This window comes from Balaenoptera ricei, chromosome 3 (assembly GCF_028023285.1).
Source record: "Balaenoptera ricei isolate mBalRic1 chromosome 3, mBalRic1.hap2, whole genome shotgun sequence".
In the NCBI taxonomy this organism is placed as follows: Eukaryota; Metazoa; Chordata; class Mammalia; order Artiodactyla; family Balaenopteridae; genus Balaenoptera; species Balaenoptera ricei.
The window spans coordinates 64,955,455-64,975,445 of record NC_082641.1 but is presented as its reverse complement, the minus strand read 5'-3'; the positions used below and the strand labels follow the sequence as shown (position 1 = coordinate 64,975,445).

Here is a 19,991-nt window from a genome sequence, read left to right as displayed (position 1 = left end):
TTATATTCAGCCCATACACAGATGAAAGTTCCCTTTCTTTTCTCCTTTCTTCCTATTCCCTGATAGCAGCTAGAATTTCCAGAGGAAGTTTGACTAAAAGCTAAGAAAAGAACGCAGGGAGTTTGAAAGCACAGATTTCTGATCTTAAGAAAAATAAATGCTAGCCCCATCTAGGGCTAATTTAGTCCCTCTACTAAGTTGTGGTCTTCTATGGCCTCTATGAATGTGTTGTGTATTCACTGAGGTCTGGCTGGAGGGAACACCAGATTCCTAGCACTGTATGAGCTCTTGGAACTGTTTACCTTACAATAACTGTTTCTTCCTCAGAAGCTGTTCTTTTCTGGCTTTGTCAGATTTCACCCTACACATGCTCAGACTGGTATCAACCCAAACACTCAACAGGAACAATATGCAGATACCTGGGAATTCTTTCCTTTTGTAGCTCCCTCCTTTCTGGGACAATCTCAGCTGCCTTGATCTCCTTGATTTCTGGTTCTTCAATTCAGCAAGTTTCCATTTCCCCTCCTTGGTCATAGTCTGGGAATTACCTGCAGGCTGAGAACCCAGGAAATGCAAGTGCTCCCTTCATTTATCTCCCTTTCCTTGGAGATCACAGGTCTGTGTTGCCTGCTGTCCTGTGTGTGAAAATAGTTGCTTCCTATACTTGGTCCAATTTTCCAGTTGTTTTCATAGGATGTAATTCCAATCTGACCCACTCTGTAATGACACAAAGTGAAATTCTCCCTGGCATATGTTTTTGAGACATTTGGCCATCATACATAACTAATTAACTGTTCTAATAGAAGACAATGTCTGGAACTTGTTTTAACTCTCCAGAATTGTTGCTTTGTTTTTACTATTAGTTGTCTATTCTATTTTTCATTTGTCTATTTTTCTGAAAGTAGAAAGCTATGTGGGGTTGAGAGTTGTTGGGGGTTGAAAATGGATGGTTTAAATTTGGTTAATCACCATCTAGTTAACTTACGTTTACCATGCAAATACTAATTTGGTTTCATAAGTTAAGTGAATCGCTGATTGACGATTATTTTTGTGCATGATGTACTTGGCGAAGATGTAGAAATAGATATTATCATTGATAACACAGTGCTGAACTAAGATGCCCGAGGTTGCCCACTATTTCAAGAAGGTAGTATTATTTCTCTGGGCTATGTTCCCGAGTTTACCTACACTTCTGCAGTGTGTGATCATGAGGACCAGAGCTTCAGAGTTCTTCACATGGGGAAATCCAGTCCACTGTGGTGTCACCATAAAATGTCTCAACTACTTTCTTGCTATTCCTGAAAAAGAAAACTCCTGAAAGAGGAAACAAAGCTGCAAATAACATGACTACAAATAACATTCTGTCCATGTCAACTTGGTTATAAAACTCAGACTAAAGATTAAAAAAAAAGTTATGGTGCATCTCTCCGATGGGCTATAAGGAATTCATTAATATCTTGTTTTCAAAACCACATTTAGATTTAAAAAAAACAAAAAAACAAAAAAAAAACCACATTTAGTAATAGTGGGATTAGAAAACGCTTATCATATAAATGCCAAAAAATTTCGTTATAGTATAAAATTGTAAATACAGTATGATAATCTTTTGTGTGTGTGTGTATACACACATACAGACACAACTATATACATATAGATACATTTCATACATATGTATGAAATGATATTAAACTGGAAGAAATTTTATATAAAGGTTAGTAACTATTCATCTGAGTGATGGAATTACTGATAATATTTACTCTTGATTGTCAGATTCCATCTTTATCATTTATCTATTTTTAATCTTACCAAATCTTCCATGGTAAATATATATTTTTCTATAATCAGAAATAAAATATTTTTCCAATTTTATAGAAAATCATTGAGAGGACAGTATTGGTTAAAAGTAAATTGAAATGCTGGTTTTATTCAAAAAACAAAACAATGGTGAAGTGCATAAATGAATTTTGAATGCTGCAGTCTCATCTGTTGTCTAGACGGCTGAAAAGTTTTGAATTTATTTTTCTTTCCTTTTTAGATCAGCATCAAGGTCACAGTACAGGACATGTTCACTGGCATTGAGAAACTTGTTAGTGTGGCTTTCTCTACATTTGTAGCCAAACCAGTTGGAAAAGAAAAGGTAAATTTCTTTGTGAAGAGTATCTAGCAGGTAATTCAGGGACATATCAACAGAAGTATCAGCATCAGAATTATTATGGAATAAGAAACATTTCTTTTTACCGTGAAATATACTTTCCCAAGATTTGTTACTCATCAATACTTATCATAATTATCACCAATATTTATGTGGTAATATCATAGTATTAACTGCCTTAGAGAAAATGAGAGATGTAGCCAGTTTGTGAAAGAGAAAAAAAACATTGTGTTTTAAATGATCTGAAGGTCATGTCAGTTTCCCCACAATATTGCTTGCTGGTTTAGTTCTTTTCTTTTGTGGTTATATAACTCAAAATTGAGTTAAAATATTTTTTTAAAGCAAGAGCATTTTAGCTAGCAGTTGTGTCTTATGGTCCAATCACTTTTTCATACCTAAAGGAATAATGTCAAAGTTGCTGAGTTATTGAAGCTTAAACATAAGCTGCAGGGCATATAGGGTAAAAACACCCTTAAAAGAAATATGTTGGCCTGATGTGGGTGCCCAGTGGGCTTGCCTGGCTTTGGCCCAGAGCAGCGTGTCCCTTGTCTGCTGTGGACTTACTCATAATTTCTTGGCTTTTCTTTTTAGGGTCAGAGTGCCTAGGGGAGGATCCACATTTAGTCTAAGCATTATTTTTTTTACATTTTATTTATATAGCTAGTTTATACAGCAAGTTCTTATTAGTTATCTATTTTATACATATTAGTGTATATATGTCAATCCCAATCTCCCAATTCATCCTACTGCCACCCCCCCACCCACTCTTTCCCCCCTTGGTGTCCATAAGTTTGTTCTCTATGTCTGTGTCTCTATTTCTGCCTTGCAAACCATCTTATCTGTACAATTTTTCTAGATTCCACATATATGTGTTAATATATGATATTTGTTTTTCTCATTCTGACTTACTTCACTCCGTATGACAGTCTCTAGGTCCATCCGCGTCTCTACAAATGACCCAATTTCATTCCTTTTTATGGCTGAGTAATATTCCATTGTATATATGTACCACATCTTCTTTATCCATTCGTCTGTTGATGGGCATTTAGGTTGCTTCCATGACCTGGCTATTGTAAATAGTGCTGTAATGAACATCAGGGTGCATGTGTCTTTTTGAATTATGGTTTTCTCTGAGTATATGCCCAGTAGTGGGATTGCTGGGTCATATGGTAATTCTATTTTTAGTTTTTTAAGCTCCATACTGTTCTCCATAGTGGCTGTATCAGTTTACATTCCCATCAACAGTGCAAGAGGGTTCCCTTTCCTCCACGCCTTCTGCAGCATTTGTTGTTTGTAGATTTTCTGATGATACCCATTCTAACTGGTGTGAGGTGATACCTCATTGTAGTTTTGATTTGCAATTCCTCTAAGAATTAGTAATGTTGAGCAGCTTTACATGTGCTTCCTGGCCATCTGTATGTCTTCTTTGGAGAAAAGTCTATTTAGGTGTTCTGCCCATTTTTGGATTGGTCTGTTTGTTTTTTTAATATTGAGCTGCATGAGCTATTTATATATTTTGGAGATTTATCCTTTGTCTGTTGATACGTTTGCAAATATTTTCTCCCATTCTGAGGGTTGTCTTTTTGTCTTGTTTGTAGTTTCCTTTGCTGTGCAAAAGCGTTTAAGTTTCATTAGGTCCCATTTGTTTATTTTTGTTTTTATTTCCATTACTCTAGGAGGTGGGTCAAAAAAGATGTTGCTGTGATTTATGGCAAAGAGTGTTCTTCCTATGTTTTCCTCAAAGAATTTTATAGTGTCCGGTCTTACATTTAGGTCTTTAATCCATTTTGAGTTTATTTTTGAGTATGGTGTTAGGGAGTGTTCTAATTTCATTCTTTTACATGTAGCTGTTCAGTTTTCCAAGCACCACTTATTGAAGAGACTGTTTTTTCTCCACTGTATATCCTTGCTGCCTTTGTCATAGATTAGTTGACAACAGGTGTGTGGGTTTATCTCTGGGATTTCTATCCTGTTCCATTGAACTATATTTCTGTTTTTGTGCCAGTACCATATTGTTTTGATTACTGTAGCTTTGTAGTATAGTCTGAAGTCAGGGAGTCTGATTCATCCAGCTGTGTTTTTCCCCAAAGATTGCTTTGGCTATTCGGGATCTTTTGTGTCTCTATACAAATTTTAAGATTTTTTGTTCTATTTCTGTAAAAAATGCCATTGGTAATTTGATAGGGATTGCATTGAATCTCTGGATTGCTTTGGGTTGTATAGTCATTTTCACAATATTGATTCTTCCAATCCAAGAACATGGTACATCTCTCCATCTGTTTGTGACATCTTTGATTTCTTTCATCAGTGTCTTATAGTTTTCGGAGTACAGGTCTTTTACCTCCTTAGGTAGGTTTATTCCTAGGTATTTTATTCTTTTTTTTGCGATGGTGAATAGGATTGTTTCCTTAATTTCTCTTTCTGAACTTTCATTGTTAGTGTATAGGAATGCAAGAGATTTCTGTGCATTAATTTTGTATCCTGAAACTTTACCAAAATCATTGATTAGCTCTAGTTGTTTTCTGGTGTCATCTTTAGGATTATCTATGTATAATATCATGTCATCTGCAAACAGTAAAAGTTTTACTTCTTCTTTTCCAATTTGTATTCCTTTCCTTTGTTTTTCCTCTCTGATTACCGTGGCTAGGACTTCCAAAACTATGTTAAATAATAGTGGTGAGAGTGTACATACTTGTCTTGTTCCTGATCTTAGAGGAAATGCTTTCAGTTTTTCACCATTGAGAATGATGTTTGCTGTGGGTTTGTTGTATATGGGCTTTATGTTGAGGTAGGTTCCCTCTATGCCCACTTTGTGGAGAGTTTTTATAATAAAATGGGTGTTGAATTTTGTCAAAAGCTTTTGCTGCATCTATTGAGATTATCATATGGTTTTTATCCTTCAGTTTGTTAATATGGTGTATCACACCGAATGGTTTGTGTATATTGGAGAATCCTTACATTCCTAGGATAAACCCCACTTAATCATGGTGTATAATCTGTTTAATGTGTTGTTGGATTCTGTTTGCTAGTATTTTGTTGAGGATTTTTGCATCTATGTTCATCAGTGATATTGATCTGTAATTTTCTTTTTTTGTGATATCTTTTTCTAGTTTTGGTATCAGGGTGATGGTGGCTTCGTAGAATGAATTTGGGAGTGTTTCTCCCTCTGCAATTTTTTGGAAGAGTTTGAGAAGGATGGGTGTTAGTTCTTCTCTAAATGTTTGATATAATTCACCTGTGAAGCCATCTGGTCCTGGACTTTTGTTTGTTGGAAGATTTTTAATCACAGTTTCAATTTCATTACTTGTGATCAGTCTGTTCATATTTTCTATTTCTTCCTGGTTCAGTCTTGGAAGGTTATACGTTTCTAAGAATTTGTCCATTTCTTCCAGGTTATCCATTTTATTGGCATAGTGTTGCTGGTAGTAGTCTCTTAGGATGCTTTGTATTTCTGCGGTGTCCATTGTAACTTCTCCTTTTTCATTTCTAATTTTATTGATTTGAGTCATCTCCCTCTTTTTCTTGATGAGTCTGGGTAAAGGTTTATCAATTTTTTTAATCTTCTCAAAGAACCAGCTTTTAGTTTTATTGATCTTTGCTATTGTTTTCTTTGTTTCTATTTCATTCTGTTGCATCACATTTCCAGGTTTCTGGAGGTCAGTTAGAGCTTTATTCTGACTTATTGATTTTTTCAGTTTGCTTATTAGACAATGTTTTCACCATGTGTTGAAATTTCCAAGTTGGGAATATCTCTTGGTACATGATAGCTTTCTCTAGAACATCTTTATTCTCTCCCTTTGATACATTAATTTTGCAAAAGGTAGAAAGCATTTCTTGATAAGAATTTAGTGGAGTCAAAGTCCCTCTCCTCACTCATTAATCTGAAGAATTTTTAATTTTGTAGTTCTGTTGAAAATTTTTTAAATCAGGGAAAATTAATATTTGGAAAACTTTTTAAGGTACATATTATATGAACAAATAATTAAGTCTATGTTGATTTTTTTTTAGTTTAAAAAATATTTTAAGAAAAAAATTAAGTCAAAATAAAATGTGTATATAAACATCCATAAATGCTCTATTTACTTTGAGTTAGAAAACAATGTAGCATATCATTTGTTTTTGCAAAATTCATGTTGTGCTTTTATAATTTAACAGGGCAATGAAAGATAAATGTTTTTCTTTCTCTAGATTCATTTAAAACCAGTCACACTTCTAACTGAACAAGATCATGTGGAACATAATCTGGCTTCTGAGAGAAGGAAAGTTCGATTACAACATGAAGATACTTTTAAAAACTTGATGAAGGAAAGTGGCAAGTTTGATGGTCAGTAAATCTACTTACAGGAACTTTAATTATATGACTGTGGCCTAGCATGTGATCTATTCTGGAGAATGTTCCATGTGCACTTGAGAAGAATGTGTATTCTGCTGTTGTGTTGATCCTTTCCAGTAATGAGAAAGAAAACCAGAGATAGAATAACCTCAATTCAGGTCAGAGTTCCTGACCAGAAAATGTGGGATAAATGTAAAATTGTCCAAGCAGAATGACACAATACTTAATGAACATCCAAAGTACAAGAATTGAAATTGACCTCCAGATGAGTATGCCCCTACTTGGAAGCCTGTAGAAAGGGTGACATTTGTTTATTGTACTTAACATGGGTACACAGCCACAGCTGTGAGCCTAGACTGGTCTCTAAACCTGGAAGAGCCCTATTTCCCCATTGATTGGCAATTACCTCCAAATAGGCATACTTCTGCACCAAGGTCCCCTATACTCAATATATTTCTGTGTAGATGTCATAGCTGATGCTTATACACATATGACCTGCCCTAGTACCCTCCTCTATGTGTCCCAGGGTAGGCCATGTATGTCTTCATAGGAATCAAGTAGCTTTTTCTTTAATTATCCCTCAGAAAAGGAGTTGCCTTATATTTGAGTCTTTACAATGTCTCTCACAGTATAAGGTCCTCTCTTAATTTTTTATTTTATCCTGGTAACACAATATTCAAACAAGTATGCACCTTTCTTTTTTTCATTTAACAATATAGTTTACAGATAATTTATATTAATTTATTTTGAAACAAAAAAGTACCATTTGAGTAAGAGAAATTAACCTTAAAAAATCTCAATCAATACTAGTTTGGGATGTTTATAGAAAATTATCTAACGAAATCAGTACTTAAAAAAGAAGTTGGAAGGGATTTAAGACTTCATATGCTTTTTAAGGATCACTTTAGGAAGCAATCCAATTCTGATTACAGCACTATGGTGGACTTGGAGTCTGAAAAAAACTAAAATTTCTGGATGAAATATTTACAAACACATCTCAGCAGGCAAAAAAATAAGAGAATGCCTTGAAGTCCACAAATGATTAGAAGCACAAATTCAGCAGTGTAAGGAGATACAAGAGTTGGCATTTACTCAGGAGGAACCTGTATGTGCCAGACCTAGAGCTGTGTTTTAATGGGCATGCCAGGGCTAAGGAGACACAGCCAGGTGGAAGGTTAGATCAAGGAACCATACCTGGAGCTGCAACACCCCCGAAATGATACCCTCAGTGGGTCAACTGGAAAAATCCCACCCCTCAGAGAGCTCTGGTAGGGATGCTTTCCACTTAGCCCTAGGTGGAATGGAAAAAAACTGTTTCTCTTTGAGGATTCAATCACAACTACATTCTCAAGCAGATCTGGTGTCAGAATTCACATAATTTGTTTGGCCCAAAACAGACCAAGTGATACTTAGTGTGAAGTGGTACTGTGCTACGTACCCACGGGTGATCTGCAGCCACAAATGCAAATCCTCTGTGAAGAAATGACTTTAAGCCCAGCCCTTAAGAACTGTCACAGATAAAGATCCAAGGAATGTGAGCTCCTAGTCAAAAATCACAAAAGACAAAAATAAGTCACCTAAATCCAGAAAAGCACCAGACCATAGAATGAGGCCCACAAAGACTACAGATACTGAATTTACCATATAAAGAATTTGCAGTAAGAACATTAATATATTTTAAGAGTATCAAAAGTATTATATAGGAACAAGAAAATGACCTAGACTACTTGACAAAGAAGCAAAAGGAATTTCTATAAAAAAGAATATATAATAATTAAAATTTGAAACTTAATGAGTGGGACTTCCCTGGTGGTGCAGTGCTTAAGAATCTGCCTGCCAGTGCAGGGGACATGGGTTCGATCCCTGGTCTGGGAAGTTCCCACATGCCATGGAGCAACTAAGCCTGTGTGCCACAACTACTGAGCCTGCGTTCTAGAGCTTGTGAGCCACAACTACTGAGTCCACATGCCGCAGCTACTGAAGCCCACACACCTAGAGCCCATGTTCCTCAACAAGAGAAGCCACCGCAATGAGAAGCCCGTGCACCACAACGAAGAGTAGCCCCAGCTCGCCACAACTAGAGAAAGCCCGTGCACAGCAATGAAGACCCAATGCAGACAAAAATAAATAAATAAAAATTAAAAAAAAAACTCAATGAATGAATTAAACAGTATCTAAGACAGTAAACTGGAAAAGTATATCTGAAGAAGCTACCTAGAATGCAGATGGATAGACAAAGAAATGGGAAATATATAAGAGAGATTAGGAGATGTAGAGAATGGAGTAAGAAGTCTAACAAGCATCTAATCAAAGTTCCAGGAAGAGAGGAGAAAAAGAAAGGGAGAGAAGTAACATTTGAAGCAAACAACATTGACATTTCATTAAAGGGTAACATGAAAGTTTCATATACATATGAAAAGATGTTGGACCTCATTATTAATCAGGGAAATGCAAATTATAACCTCCATGAGACACTATTTCACACCCACGAAATTGGAAAAATTGAAGACTCCACAATACTATTTAAGTGAAAATGGGGAGCAGTAGGAACTGTAATAAACAACAGACAGAAGTATAAATCAGTACAATCATTTTGTTACTTAAAAATATTCTGTTGTTAGTAAGGACTGTGAACATGGAATAAATCAGCAAGGTTAAGTTTATTCATCCATTCAATAAATATTGACTGAGCACCCACATTCTGGAATTTTATTAGAATTTAAAAAAATCAGTCCTTGCCCAAAGGAGCTTAGGATATAGGGGGTCAGATAATCAAAGATCACACAAATAAACATAAAATTATAACTGTGAAAGAAAGGTACAAGTGGGAGCTCATAATAGTGGGGTTGCTGTGGTCAGAGAAGGCTTTCCTGAGGAAGTAGTGACTGAGATGGGCCAAGAGAGAATAGGAGGTAAGTGGAAGAAAGTGTGGGTGGCCAGTGGAACTGCCGCTGACAGAGGGAGCACCATGTAGAAATGCCCTGATGTTGAGGGCAACATTTAGTTACAGGAACTGAAAAAGGGCTATTGTGGCTGGAACAAAGGGAGAGAGAGCTTGAGAGAGGAAGGGGTGCTAGGAGCAAATCAGACTAGCTGGGGCTGGAGAGGTAGGCATAGGCCAGCCAGGAAAGGAAGGGCTTGGGGCCATAGGAATGATTTAGGTTCTTCTAATAAGCCAAGGGGAAGTCACTGCATGTTTTTAAGCAGGGGACTGAAATGATCAGTGGAATGAAGGGGAAAAAACATGAAAGAAAAATACCATCAATTAATGAAAAATATAATAATTAGATTCAGGAAATGGAGTTAAATCTCTGTAACCGCTCTTCTCTGCTCACTTATATGTGACTGTGATAAGAAAGGCTCCATTCCCAGTTACCGACAACAGCCAGGCATGTCTGTGCTCTCACACTGAAAGCTCAGCTGTGCCTCTGACGGTACAACCAGGATGGTGCCCTGCTCTGTAATTCTTTCTCCCACCTCCTCAACAATAGCACGTGAGATTTAAGCCTAGCTGGTGATTCCCTTGATGATGCAGGCAATATAACTGAATACGTTTTACTGCTTTGCCGCCAAAGTAAATGATTTCTCCATTGTTGAGAGTCAAAACCAATTGGTCAGTAAACGAAGCAGATATGATTCAAAAGAAGCAGAAAGACACTAAGAAGTACAATGAATTGTGTCTTTTCTGTTTGTGACTGCATTCATTACAAAACAGTAACTATGGGAGGCTATATTCCCATTCTGAAGTTTATCATACAGCAAACTATTCCAGATTTTCAGTGTCTGTGGCCCTTTAAAGCTCAAATCGCTTTCTTTTTAATAACTTTATTAACATATCATAAATGGCCCATACTTAAAGTGTACAACTTGATAGGTCTTGAGACATGTATACCCCCATGAAACCATCACCACAATCAAGATAATAACATATCCATCAATCCCCGTATTTCTTTCTGCCGTGATCTGCTCTGATCTGCCCCTCTTCCACCTGAAGCAACTCAAATTTAAACTTAAACATTCTTTTAATCAAAATTCTGGTTGACTTGTAAAACAGGTTGGAATACAATCTCTAAAATGCCCTTTCTGATCTGCGGTCTTATTCAATTCACTGTAAATAAAGCCTATTCATTTCTTCAGGAGTTTTAAGTCTTTGGTAATAATTTAATTTTTCTAAAAATCCCATGAGTTGAAGGAAAGGCTGTAGCCTCAGGTTCTGCATTTAACTCCACCATCTTTGTTCACATCCACCTTTCAGATCCCACTTGTGATGAAGAAGAAGGAACGGTTTCCACGAGGGGCACCTCTGTGCAGAGCATTGAACTTGTCCTCCCACCCCATGCAAACCATCATGGAAACACATTTGGTGGCCAGATCATGGCTTGGATGGAGATGGTGGCTACTATTTCTGCAAGGTTCTTGGTTTGGACCTTTGGCTTGTGATCTTGAGACCAGTGGGGAGAGGACAGAAGGGTCTGAGGCTCAGCTATTGGGCAGTCAAGGAAACAAGTAGAGAACAATGTTGCCTTTTATCAAAATGAGAAAATGATAAGTCATTTTCCTGTTTACCTTAGAATTATTCTGTCCTTTTTTTGAAGGTGAATGTTTAAATTCTTGGTTCAAAACTAAAAATGAAATGACAGTTCTTATACTTGATTCTGAATTATGACTGTTGATCTTATGACACTGCAACTCCTTGTCACATTACTTATGACAAAGTAGATGCAGGATAGAAATAGAAGATAGCCTTTACACTTAAAAATGGTCAAGATACAAACTTTTATAAAGGCGGTTTACAATTAGGTCTGATCTCTGAAGGTGCTGGTTAGAATCATCATGGCCAAAGGATTAACTGAAACATAAGATGAGAAAGAGGAAAGAACTTAGAAAAGTACTTTTAAATGCTCCTCAGTTTCAAAAAGGGTTCCTTTATTCTTAATGGAGCCATGTAGGTAATTGAGCAGCTTTAAAGAACACTGTTCTCTGAAAATGCATTTGAACAGGATCTGCCCTTCCAACAATTTTTGTAACCACTGAAAATTGTTAAGGTTTTATTTTCTCCAAATTAAAGGAATTTTATTATTAATATGTCTACAGTTATGACTATAATTAGAAACCTGTGGTTATCCTTCCTATAAATTGTGCACAAATATAAGAGCTTGTTTTTAAAATGACATTGTCACTCTTAATGACAATAAAGCATTTGAACCTGTTCTATTGTAAAGGCTTACAATATAATTAACTGTGGCAGAGTCTGTTCACTTATTGTTGGCACAATGCTTTAGAGTAACTGGATGACTACAGTGGGAATCTAAAATGTAGAAAATTATGGAAGTAACTTTCTGAGATTAAATTTTCTTTATAGATTTCCAAAACTCCGCACACCACAAAAATCGTAAAATGTATTCTTTGTAGCCTTTCAGGCTTTGTGCAGCAATCCAGGTAATTTTTCTTTGGGGGAAAAAAATTAGTCTTTGACATGTGGGTGAACTCAGGTAACAGTGAAGCCAAGGAATGCATGTGAATGGCACCAGCTGACAGTTCTCTTCACTGTGCCCCACTCCAACCTGGGAGTCACAGCTTTCTGCGATTGTAGTCATGAACTGTCAGGAGGAAAAAAAATCCCTCAAGTTAGAACAAACGACAGTGGTTTGTTTTTTGGAGATACTTCCATAGGGCACAAAACAAGAGCAGGACAGTCACCACAAGAGCAGGAGCGCCAGCATCTTGGTAAAGACCCCACGGCCTGGGGACGTGTGGCATTTCCTACAATATTTGCAGGTAATGTACAGGGCCACTCTCAACACACACAATCCAGTTATTCATTTCCCTCTGAGCTAAAAGAGATATTCATTTAGAAAGCACCCTGAACACTGGTCTATTGCATCCATTAAGCAAAGCAACAGTTCCTGAAAATATTTTGGAGAATGATCACTTTCTTCTCTCTCTCCTTCCCTTTGTTTCATCAGCCGCCTGTGTCGAGCGCATCCCCTTCTGAAGTCCGTGGACATGTTTAAGTTCCGGGGACCATCTACAGTTGGAGATCGTCTTGTCTTCAATGCCATTGTCAACAATACATTTCAGACCTGGTAAAGCATGTCTGGTGCTCTTAGGCTGCTATAAATGAATTCAAACTTGCACATAAGCAATATTTTTTGTTTTATTTCAATCTGGAGGTAAGTATAGTGACTACTTTAAAGAAATCAAGTTCCTTCTAATTTTTTTAAAACTTCACTTAATCTTCAAAATCCACAGACACACATTTTAACTCTCTGTTCCACTTCAGGCCTCCTTACACTGTTATGATAAGTTGGTTTTTGTCTCATAATAAGTGTGACTGTATGTCCTACTTGATCCAGGATGGTCTTGGTTTGCACCTGTCATAATTATTAATTCTTCCTTTCACTCTCAAAAGAGTCATGTGGTCAACCACTTCATAATGGACCTGTCATTTATCACCATGAAGTCCAAACCACTTCCCAGTTATTTTTATTATTCTTGATACACAAAGAAAAGATTTAATTTAGTATTTTTTTCTTTTTAAATGTAAAAAAGAACATCTGTGTTTCCTATCCAGTTTCAGTGTTCGATGCTTTTAAATTATAGGACTATTGTTTTTAGGAGAGAAAACTTGATTTTGGCACAGTTTAACCACCCCTCCCCCATTACCAAAATATGTTCATGAAGGTATATAAAGTTCCACTGGCCTTTTTACCACTTGAAAGTGGGAAAGTAAAGCAGAAATGCTCCCAGGAGCTTGTACATCAGATCAATCGACCTGATGAAATGGATGTTAACAGTTGCATAGATTAGCAGATGACAATGAAACAACCCAGGGTCCTCATTCTCTTCCTTGCCTGGAGGAGGTGGTGGGGCAGTGGGCAGAGTAGGCCTGGCATGGTCAGGTTCTCTGTCCACTGCCCTTGTCACCCATCTGCAGTGTCGAAGTGGGAGTGCGCGTGGAGGCCTTTGACTGCCAGGAGTGGTCTGGGGGCCAGGGCCGTCATATCAACAGTGCTTTTCTCATTTATAATGCTGTCAATGATAAGGAAGAACTGATCACATTTCCCAGAATCAAACCGATGTCAAAGGTCAGTTATTAGCACGTGTGGTTCAGTAATCAGACCACTTATTCTGGGGAAGCTGTGGGTACAGAGCTCCACCCAGAATCTTTCCCTGCACTGGCAACAACCTCCATGTCTATTCCCCTTTGGTTTTCTTTCTTTTCTGCATCACAAAGTAAAGCAGTCTTTTTCTTCTTTTTCCAAATCACTCTAGTCATTTATTTAAATGGTGAAGTCCTTGAAGACCTCACATCTACTCAGCCACATGCTGCTGTTGGAAGCATATCGTCTTCCATGTCTCATTTCTGACTCTCTTCTCCCACTTTACACCCAGTTCTCTATGCTGCTCTACGCTCATCGGAATTAAGTCTTTCAGAATAAGCTGCCTTACTGCCAACTCTGACCTGAAGATAGTTCACGTAGAGACTCCTTGTCCCAATTAGCCTTTTCAACTGACTTAGGAGAGAGAAACTTAAGGATTGTAACACTAAAATATTAGAAATTTATTGATTTTACTTTGTTTTTTATTTAAGGATGATTTTAGACGGTATCGTGGAGCTCTTGCACGCAAGAGAATTCGCCTAGGCAGGTAAGGGACTTAGGTGTAAGGATTTTATGGAATCTTCTGTCATCTGACAAATTACATAGCAAAGAGCCCTCTCTGTGTCTCTATTCCCATATAATGTAAAAAGAGAAGGTCTGATGTTTTTTGACTGTGGAGACTACTGTGATGGAAATTGTTCTTTCTGATTGTTCCACCAGTAAAGGCAGCTTTTTAAAACTGCTGATTTCAGTTCAAGAAACTGTCATAGTTATTGCTGTGTGCTAAATACAGGGAAGAAAACTGTTATTTAATATTTTAATTTTTTTCCAGAGAATACATTATTTCCCACAAAGGAGAGGTTCCACTTTGCATACACTGGGATACTGGCAACCAGGTGACAATTTTATGATCTGAAGTTCTTCATGTAAAATCACTTCATTACAAAAATGGAAATCCCCTCATTTAACTGACTCACATTGTACCTACACAGGTTAGATGAAAAGGTGAATTATAGCAACCAGTCATCTCAAAATGAAACAAAACCAAGCTATCAGTAACTAGTTATCAGCCAGCTGCTTCACTGCCTTGTTTGAATTATATGTATAGTTCCTGAGTTACAGACTCTGGATGCTCTGCCATCAAATGCATTCAAGCAGCATAGGACATTGAGATCTGGTGTTTCATCATAGCATGTGTTGAATGACATGCCCACTGGCTTGCATTTTTATAACACAATAGCAAAGTATTAGTCATTTTAATGTTTTTGACCATAAAATGTAAAGGGAAATCCAAGTTTACTTATTACCCGTTGATTACAAGTCATACTGAAGGGTGTTCTTGTCTTTGCTTAGGATACTAATTAAAATGATACTAATCTGCTAAGCATATATGACTCACATTACCTGTCTGAATTCTGCATTAAGAGTTTGAGACAGAAATTATGTTCCTGTAACTTAGTTCTAACCTCAACATCATCACTTTGGCTCTAACAGTGCCCACTTTCTAAGCAGAAAATATTTGATCACATATCTGCACTGAACTCAGAGCATTTCAAATATTTGTGTTTTAGGTATCCTTGAGTAATGGCAATGTGGAGGCTCTCAAAAGCCTGGCGGCCAAAAGTGGTTGGGAGATTACCAGTGCTGTGGAAAAGGTAGGAGGCATCCAGGTATACACACAACCCGTTGCCCATCACAAATGAAAGTTGTCATGGTAGTGGTTGTTCTGGTACTTCTGATGCCGCTTTTAAGAAGGAAAAAATGGAGATCAAGATGGCAGAGTACAAGGACACTGAGCTCACCTCCCACTACGAACACATCAAAAATACATCCACATGTAGAGCAATTCACACTGAAAACAAACTGGAGAGTGGCAGAAAGACTCTTATACAACAAACAAGGCTGTAGAGAAAGATCCACATGGAGTCAGGTAGGAGGGGAAGAGAAGCAATCAGGTCAGGACCTGCATCCCTAGGACAGGACACCTCAGCCCTGGTGTCTGATACCGGGAGAAGGAGTCCCCTTAGCTTGTTTAAAAACCAGTGGGACTAACAGGAGGGCTATAAGAAACCTAGACTCTGCTCTTAAAGAGCATACACATGCTTCCTGGCTCCTGGGAACCAGGCAAAGGAAGCAGATTGAAACTTCCCAGGGCTCTGGCTGGTTTCCTGCAACCACCCCAGTGCACACCCTGGCCCATGCCAAGCATCCACTCCAACCCCTCTAGCTCCACTGCAGCTCCCCACTAGGGTGAAGGTTGCCACTGCTGAGGAGGTTGCACAGCTGGCAGAAATGGAGCCAGCTCAGACCAGGCACTGCATCTGAACAGGGTGAGGGTGGCCATTACTAGTGCTCATGAAGGTGGTATATCACGAGCAGTCTGGAGCTCTGACTGGTGTGCCAAGACTGCCTAGCACGTATCCCAGCCTACACCGGGTACCCACTCTGGGCCTTCTTGCTCCAGCACTTCTCCCCTCTGTGGTGATGGTGCCACTGCTGGAATAGGGGAGAGCGCACACTTAGATGGAACAGAACTAGCTTGGACGCAACTCTCAGGGCTTCTGCGTCAGCACCTTGGGACCCCCTCACTGTCCCCAGTAGGAAAGTAATGGCCACTAAGCATAGGAGAAGCCCTAGCTCACAGCTAGCTCTGGCTTTAGCCCCTCCATATCCAGCCCCCCCTCCCACCAAGGTGATAGCTGCCAGCACATCCTGGGGGAAGATGTGACTCATGCTCACGTCAGATCCAGCTCTCCCACCAAAGCCACTGGGCAGATATGGACTGCATATGGACGTTCCCACACAAGGATACCCTTCAAGACCAGGATAAGTAACTGTTTCACCTAATTTCATAGAGACAGAGAAAGTTAAGCAAAATGAGAAAACAGAGGAATCTGTTTTAAATGAATGAACAAAAAAACCTGACAAAACAACTAATGAAACAGAGATAAATAATTTACCAGATAAAGAGCTCAAAGCATTAGTAATAAGAAATGCTAACTGAACTAGGGAAAAGAATAGATGAACACAGTGAGAATTTTAACAAGGAACTAGAAAATATTAAGAAAAGAACAAGTCAGGGATAAATTAGGAGTTAGGGATTAACATATACACACTACTATATATAAAAGAGATAATCAACAAGGACCTACTGTATAGCACAGGGAACTCAGTATTCTGAAATAACCTGTATGGGAAAAGATTCTGAAAAAGAATGGATATATGTATATAATATAACTGAATCACTTTACTGTATACCTGAAACTAACACAACATTGTAAATCAACTATACTCCAATTTAAAAAAAAAAAAAAAAGAACCAGTCAGAGCTGAAGAATACAATAACGGAAATGAAAAACACACTAGAAGGATTTAAAAGCAGACTAGGTAATAAAGAACACATAAGTAACATAGAAGATAGAATAATGGAAATCACCCAATCAGAACAGCAAAAAGAAAAATAAATTAAAAAACATAAAACCAGTTTAAGGGACCTCTGGGACAACATCAAGCATACTAACATTCACATTATAGGGGTCCCAGAAGGAGAAGAGAGAAAGTGGTCAAAAATGTATTTGGAAAAGTTATGATTGAAAACTTCCCAAACCTGAAAGAGGAAACAGGTATTCAAGTACAGGAAGCACAGAGAGACCCAAACACGATGAACCCAGAGACCCACATCAAGACATATCATAATTAAAATGGGAAAAGTTAAAGAAAAAGAGAGAATTCTAAAGACAGCAAGAGAAAAAACAGAGACACATACAAGGAAACCCCCCACTCCCCAATAGGCTATCAGCTGATTTTTCTGCAGAAACTTTACAAGCAAGAAGGGAGTGGCATAATATATTTAAAGTGCTGAAAGGGAAAAACCTACAACCTAGGATACTCTACCCAGCAAGATTATCATCTAGAATTGAAGGAAAGATAAAGAGCTTCTCAGACAAGCAAAAAATAAAGGAGTTCATCAGTACTAAACCAACCCTAAAATAAATGTTAAAGAGTCTTCCCTAAGTGGAAAAGAAAAGGCTACAACAAGAAGTAAGAAGTCATAGGAAAGGAAAAACCCCACTAGTAAAGGCTGTGGATCAACCATTTAAATAAGCTAGTATAAATATTAAAAGACAAAAACTATAAATAAAATAAAATATAACTACAATAAACTGTTAAAGGATAAACATCAAAAACATAAAATATGAGGGAGGAGAGGAAAAAATGTAGATCTTTTAGAATGTGTTTGAACTTAAAGGACTACCAGTTTGAAACAAGCAGATAGTTACATGACAACATATATGAACACCATGGTAACCCCAAATCAGAAACTTAAATAGATGCAAAAAAACAAAAAGAAACGAACTCAAGCATACTACTAAAGAAAATAATCAAGCCACAAGGGAAGAAACAAACAAACAAAAAGAAATAAACAGAGAAGAACTACCCAAAAAACTGGAAAACAAGTAATAAGATGGCAATAATATCAATAATTACTTTAAACGTCAATGGGCTAAATGCTCCAATCAAAAGACACAGGGTGGTTGACTGGATAAAAAACAAGACCCTTCTATATGCTGCCTACAAGAGACTGACTTCAGAGCTAAACACACACACAGACCAAAAATGAGGGAATGGAAAAAGATTTTATACAAACAGAAACAGCAAGAAGGCAGGGGTAGCAATAATCATATCAGACAAAATAGACTTTAAAACAAAGTCTATAACAAAAGACAAAGAAGGGCATTATACAACAATGAAGGGGAGGAAGACAAGATAGTGGAGTAGGAGGACTTGAGCTCACCTCCTCTCATGAAAACACCAAAATAACAACTAACTGCTGAACAATCATGGACAAAAAAGACTGGAACCTACCAAAAAAAATATTCTACATCCAAAGACAAAGTAGCCACAATGAGACGGTAGTAGGGGTGCATTTGCAATACAATCAAATTCCATGCTCACCAGGTAGGCGACCCACAAACTGGAAAATAATTATATCGCAGAGGTTCTGCCACAGGAGTGAGAGTTCTGAGCCCCATGTCAGGCTCCCCAGTCTGGGGGTCTGGCATCGGGAGGAGGAGCCCCCAGAGCATTTAGCTTTGAAGGCCAGAGGGCTTGACCTCAAGAATGCCACAGGACTGGGGGAAACAGAAACTCCACTCTTGAAGGGCACACACTAGGTCTCATGTGCACCGGGACATAGGGAAAAAGCAGTGACTTCATAGGAGCCTGGGCCAGACCTACCTGCTGGACTTCGAGGGACTCCTGGGGAGGCAGGAGGTGGCTGTGGCTTACTGTGGGGACAAAGACACTGGTGGCAGAGGTACCAGGAAATATTCATAGGAGTGAGTTCTCCTGGAGGACTACATTTTGACACCAAGACCTAGCCCCACCCAACAGCCTGTAGGCTGCCAAGTCTTCCTGAGCCCACAGCCACCTCTAAACACACCCCTTGACATGGCCCTGCCCACCAGAGGGACAAGACCCAGCTCCACCCACCACTGGGCAGGAACCAGTCCCTCCCACCAGAAAGCCTGCACAAACCTCTTAGACCAACCTCACCCACCAGGGGGAAGAAACCAGAAGCAAGAGGAGCTACAATCCTGAACCTGCGGAACAGAGACTGCAAACACAGAAAGTTAAACAAAATGAGATGGCAGAGGAATATGTTCCAGACAAAGGAACAAGATAAAAACTCCAGAAGAACAATTAAGTGAACTGGAGATAGGCAATCCACCTGAAAAAGAATTCAAAGTAATGATAGTAAAGATGATCCATGATCTCAGAAAAAGAATGGAGGCATAGACTGAGAAGATATAAGAAATGTTTAACAAAGAGCTAGAAGACATAAAGAACAAACAGACTTGAACAATACAATAACTGAAATGAAAAATACACTAGAAGGAATCAATAGCAGAATAAATAAGGCAGAAGAATGGATAAGTGAGCTGGAAGATAGAATGGTAGAAATCACTGCTGTGAATAAAGAATAAAAAATGAAAAGAAAGGAGGACAGTCTAATAGACTTCTGGGACAACATTAAATGCACCAACATTCGCATTATAGGGGTCCCAGAAGCAGAAGAGAGAGAGAAAGGGCCTAAGGAAATATTTGAAGAGATAATAGCTGAAAACTTCTCTAACAAGGGGAAGGAAACAGTCACCCAAGTCCAGGAAGCACAGAGAGTCCCATACAGGATAAACCCAAGGAGGAACATGCTGAGACACATTAATCAAATTGACAAAAACTAAAGGCAAAGAGAAAATATCAAAAGCAACAAATAACATACAAGACAATCCCCATAAGGTTATCAGCTATTTTTCAGCAGAAAGTCTGCAGGCCAGAAGGGAGTGGCACGATATATTTAAAGTGATGAAAGGGAAAAACCTACAACCAAGAATACTCTACC

General features: G+C 38.2%; 1 protein-coding gene across 1 annotated transcript in view; it reads left to right on the top strand.

Annotated features, from left to right (window-relative positions):
- ACOT12 (acyl-CoA thioesterase 12) overlaps positions 1–19,991 on the top strand; it is a 55,180-nt gene that overhangs the window by 18,674 nt on the left and 16,515 nt on the right. Inside the window, exons 4-11 of the mRNA XM_059919379.1 lie at positions 2,036–2,137; positions 6,341–6,476; positions 10,741–10,897; positions 12,452–12,571; positions 13,423–13,573; positions 14,080–14,135; positions 14,421–14,484; positions 15,160–15,243. Coding sequence (XP_059775362.1) covers positions 2,036–2,137; positions 6,341–6,476; positions 10,741–10,897; positions 12,452–12,571; positions 13,423–13,573; positions 14,080–14,135; positions 14,421–14,484; positions 15,160–15,243 — 870 coding nt within the window. The remainder of the gene's footprint in view (positions 1–2,035; positions 2,138–6,340; positions 6,477–10,740; positions 10,898–12,451; positions 12,572–13,422; positions 13,574–14,079; positions 14,136–14,420; positions 14,485–15,159; positions 15,244–19,991) is intronic.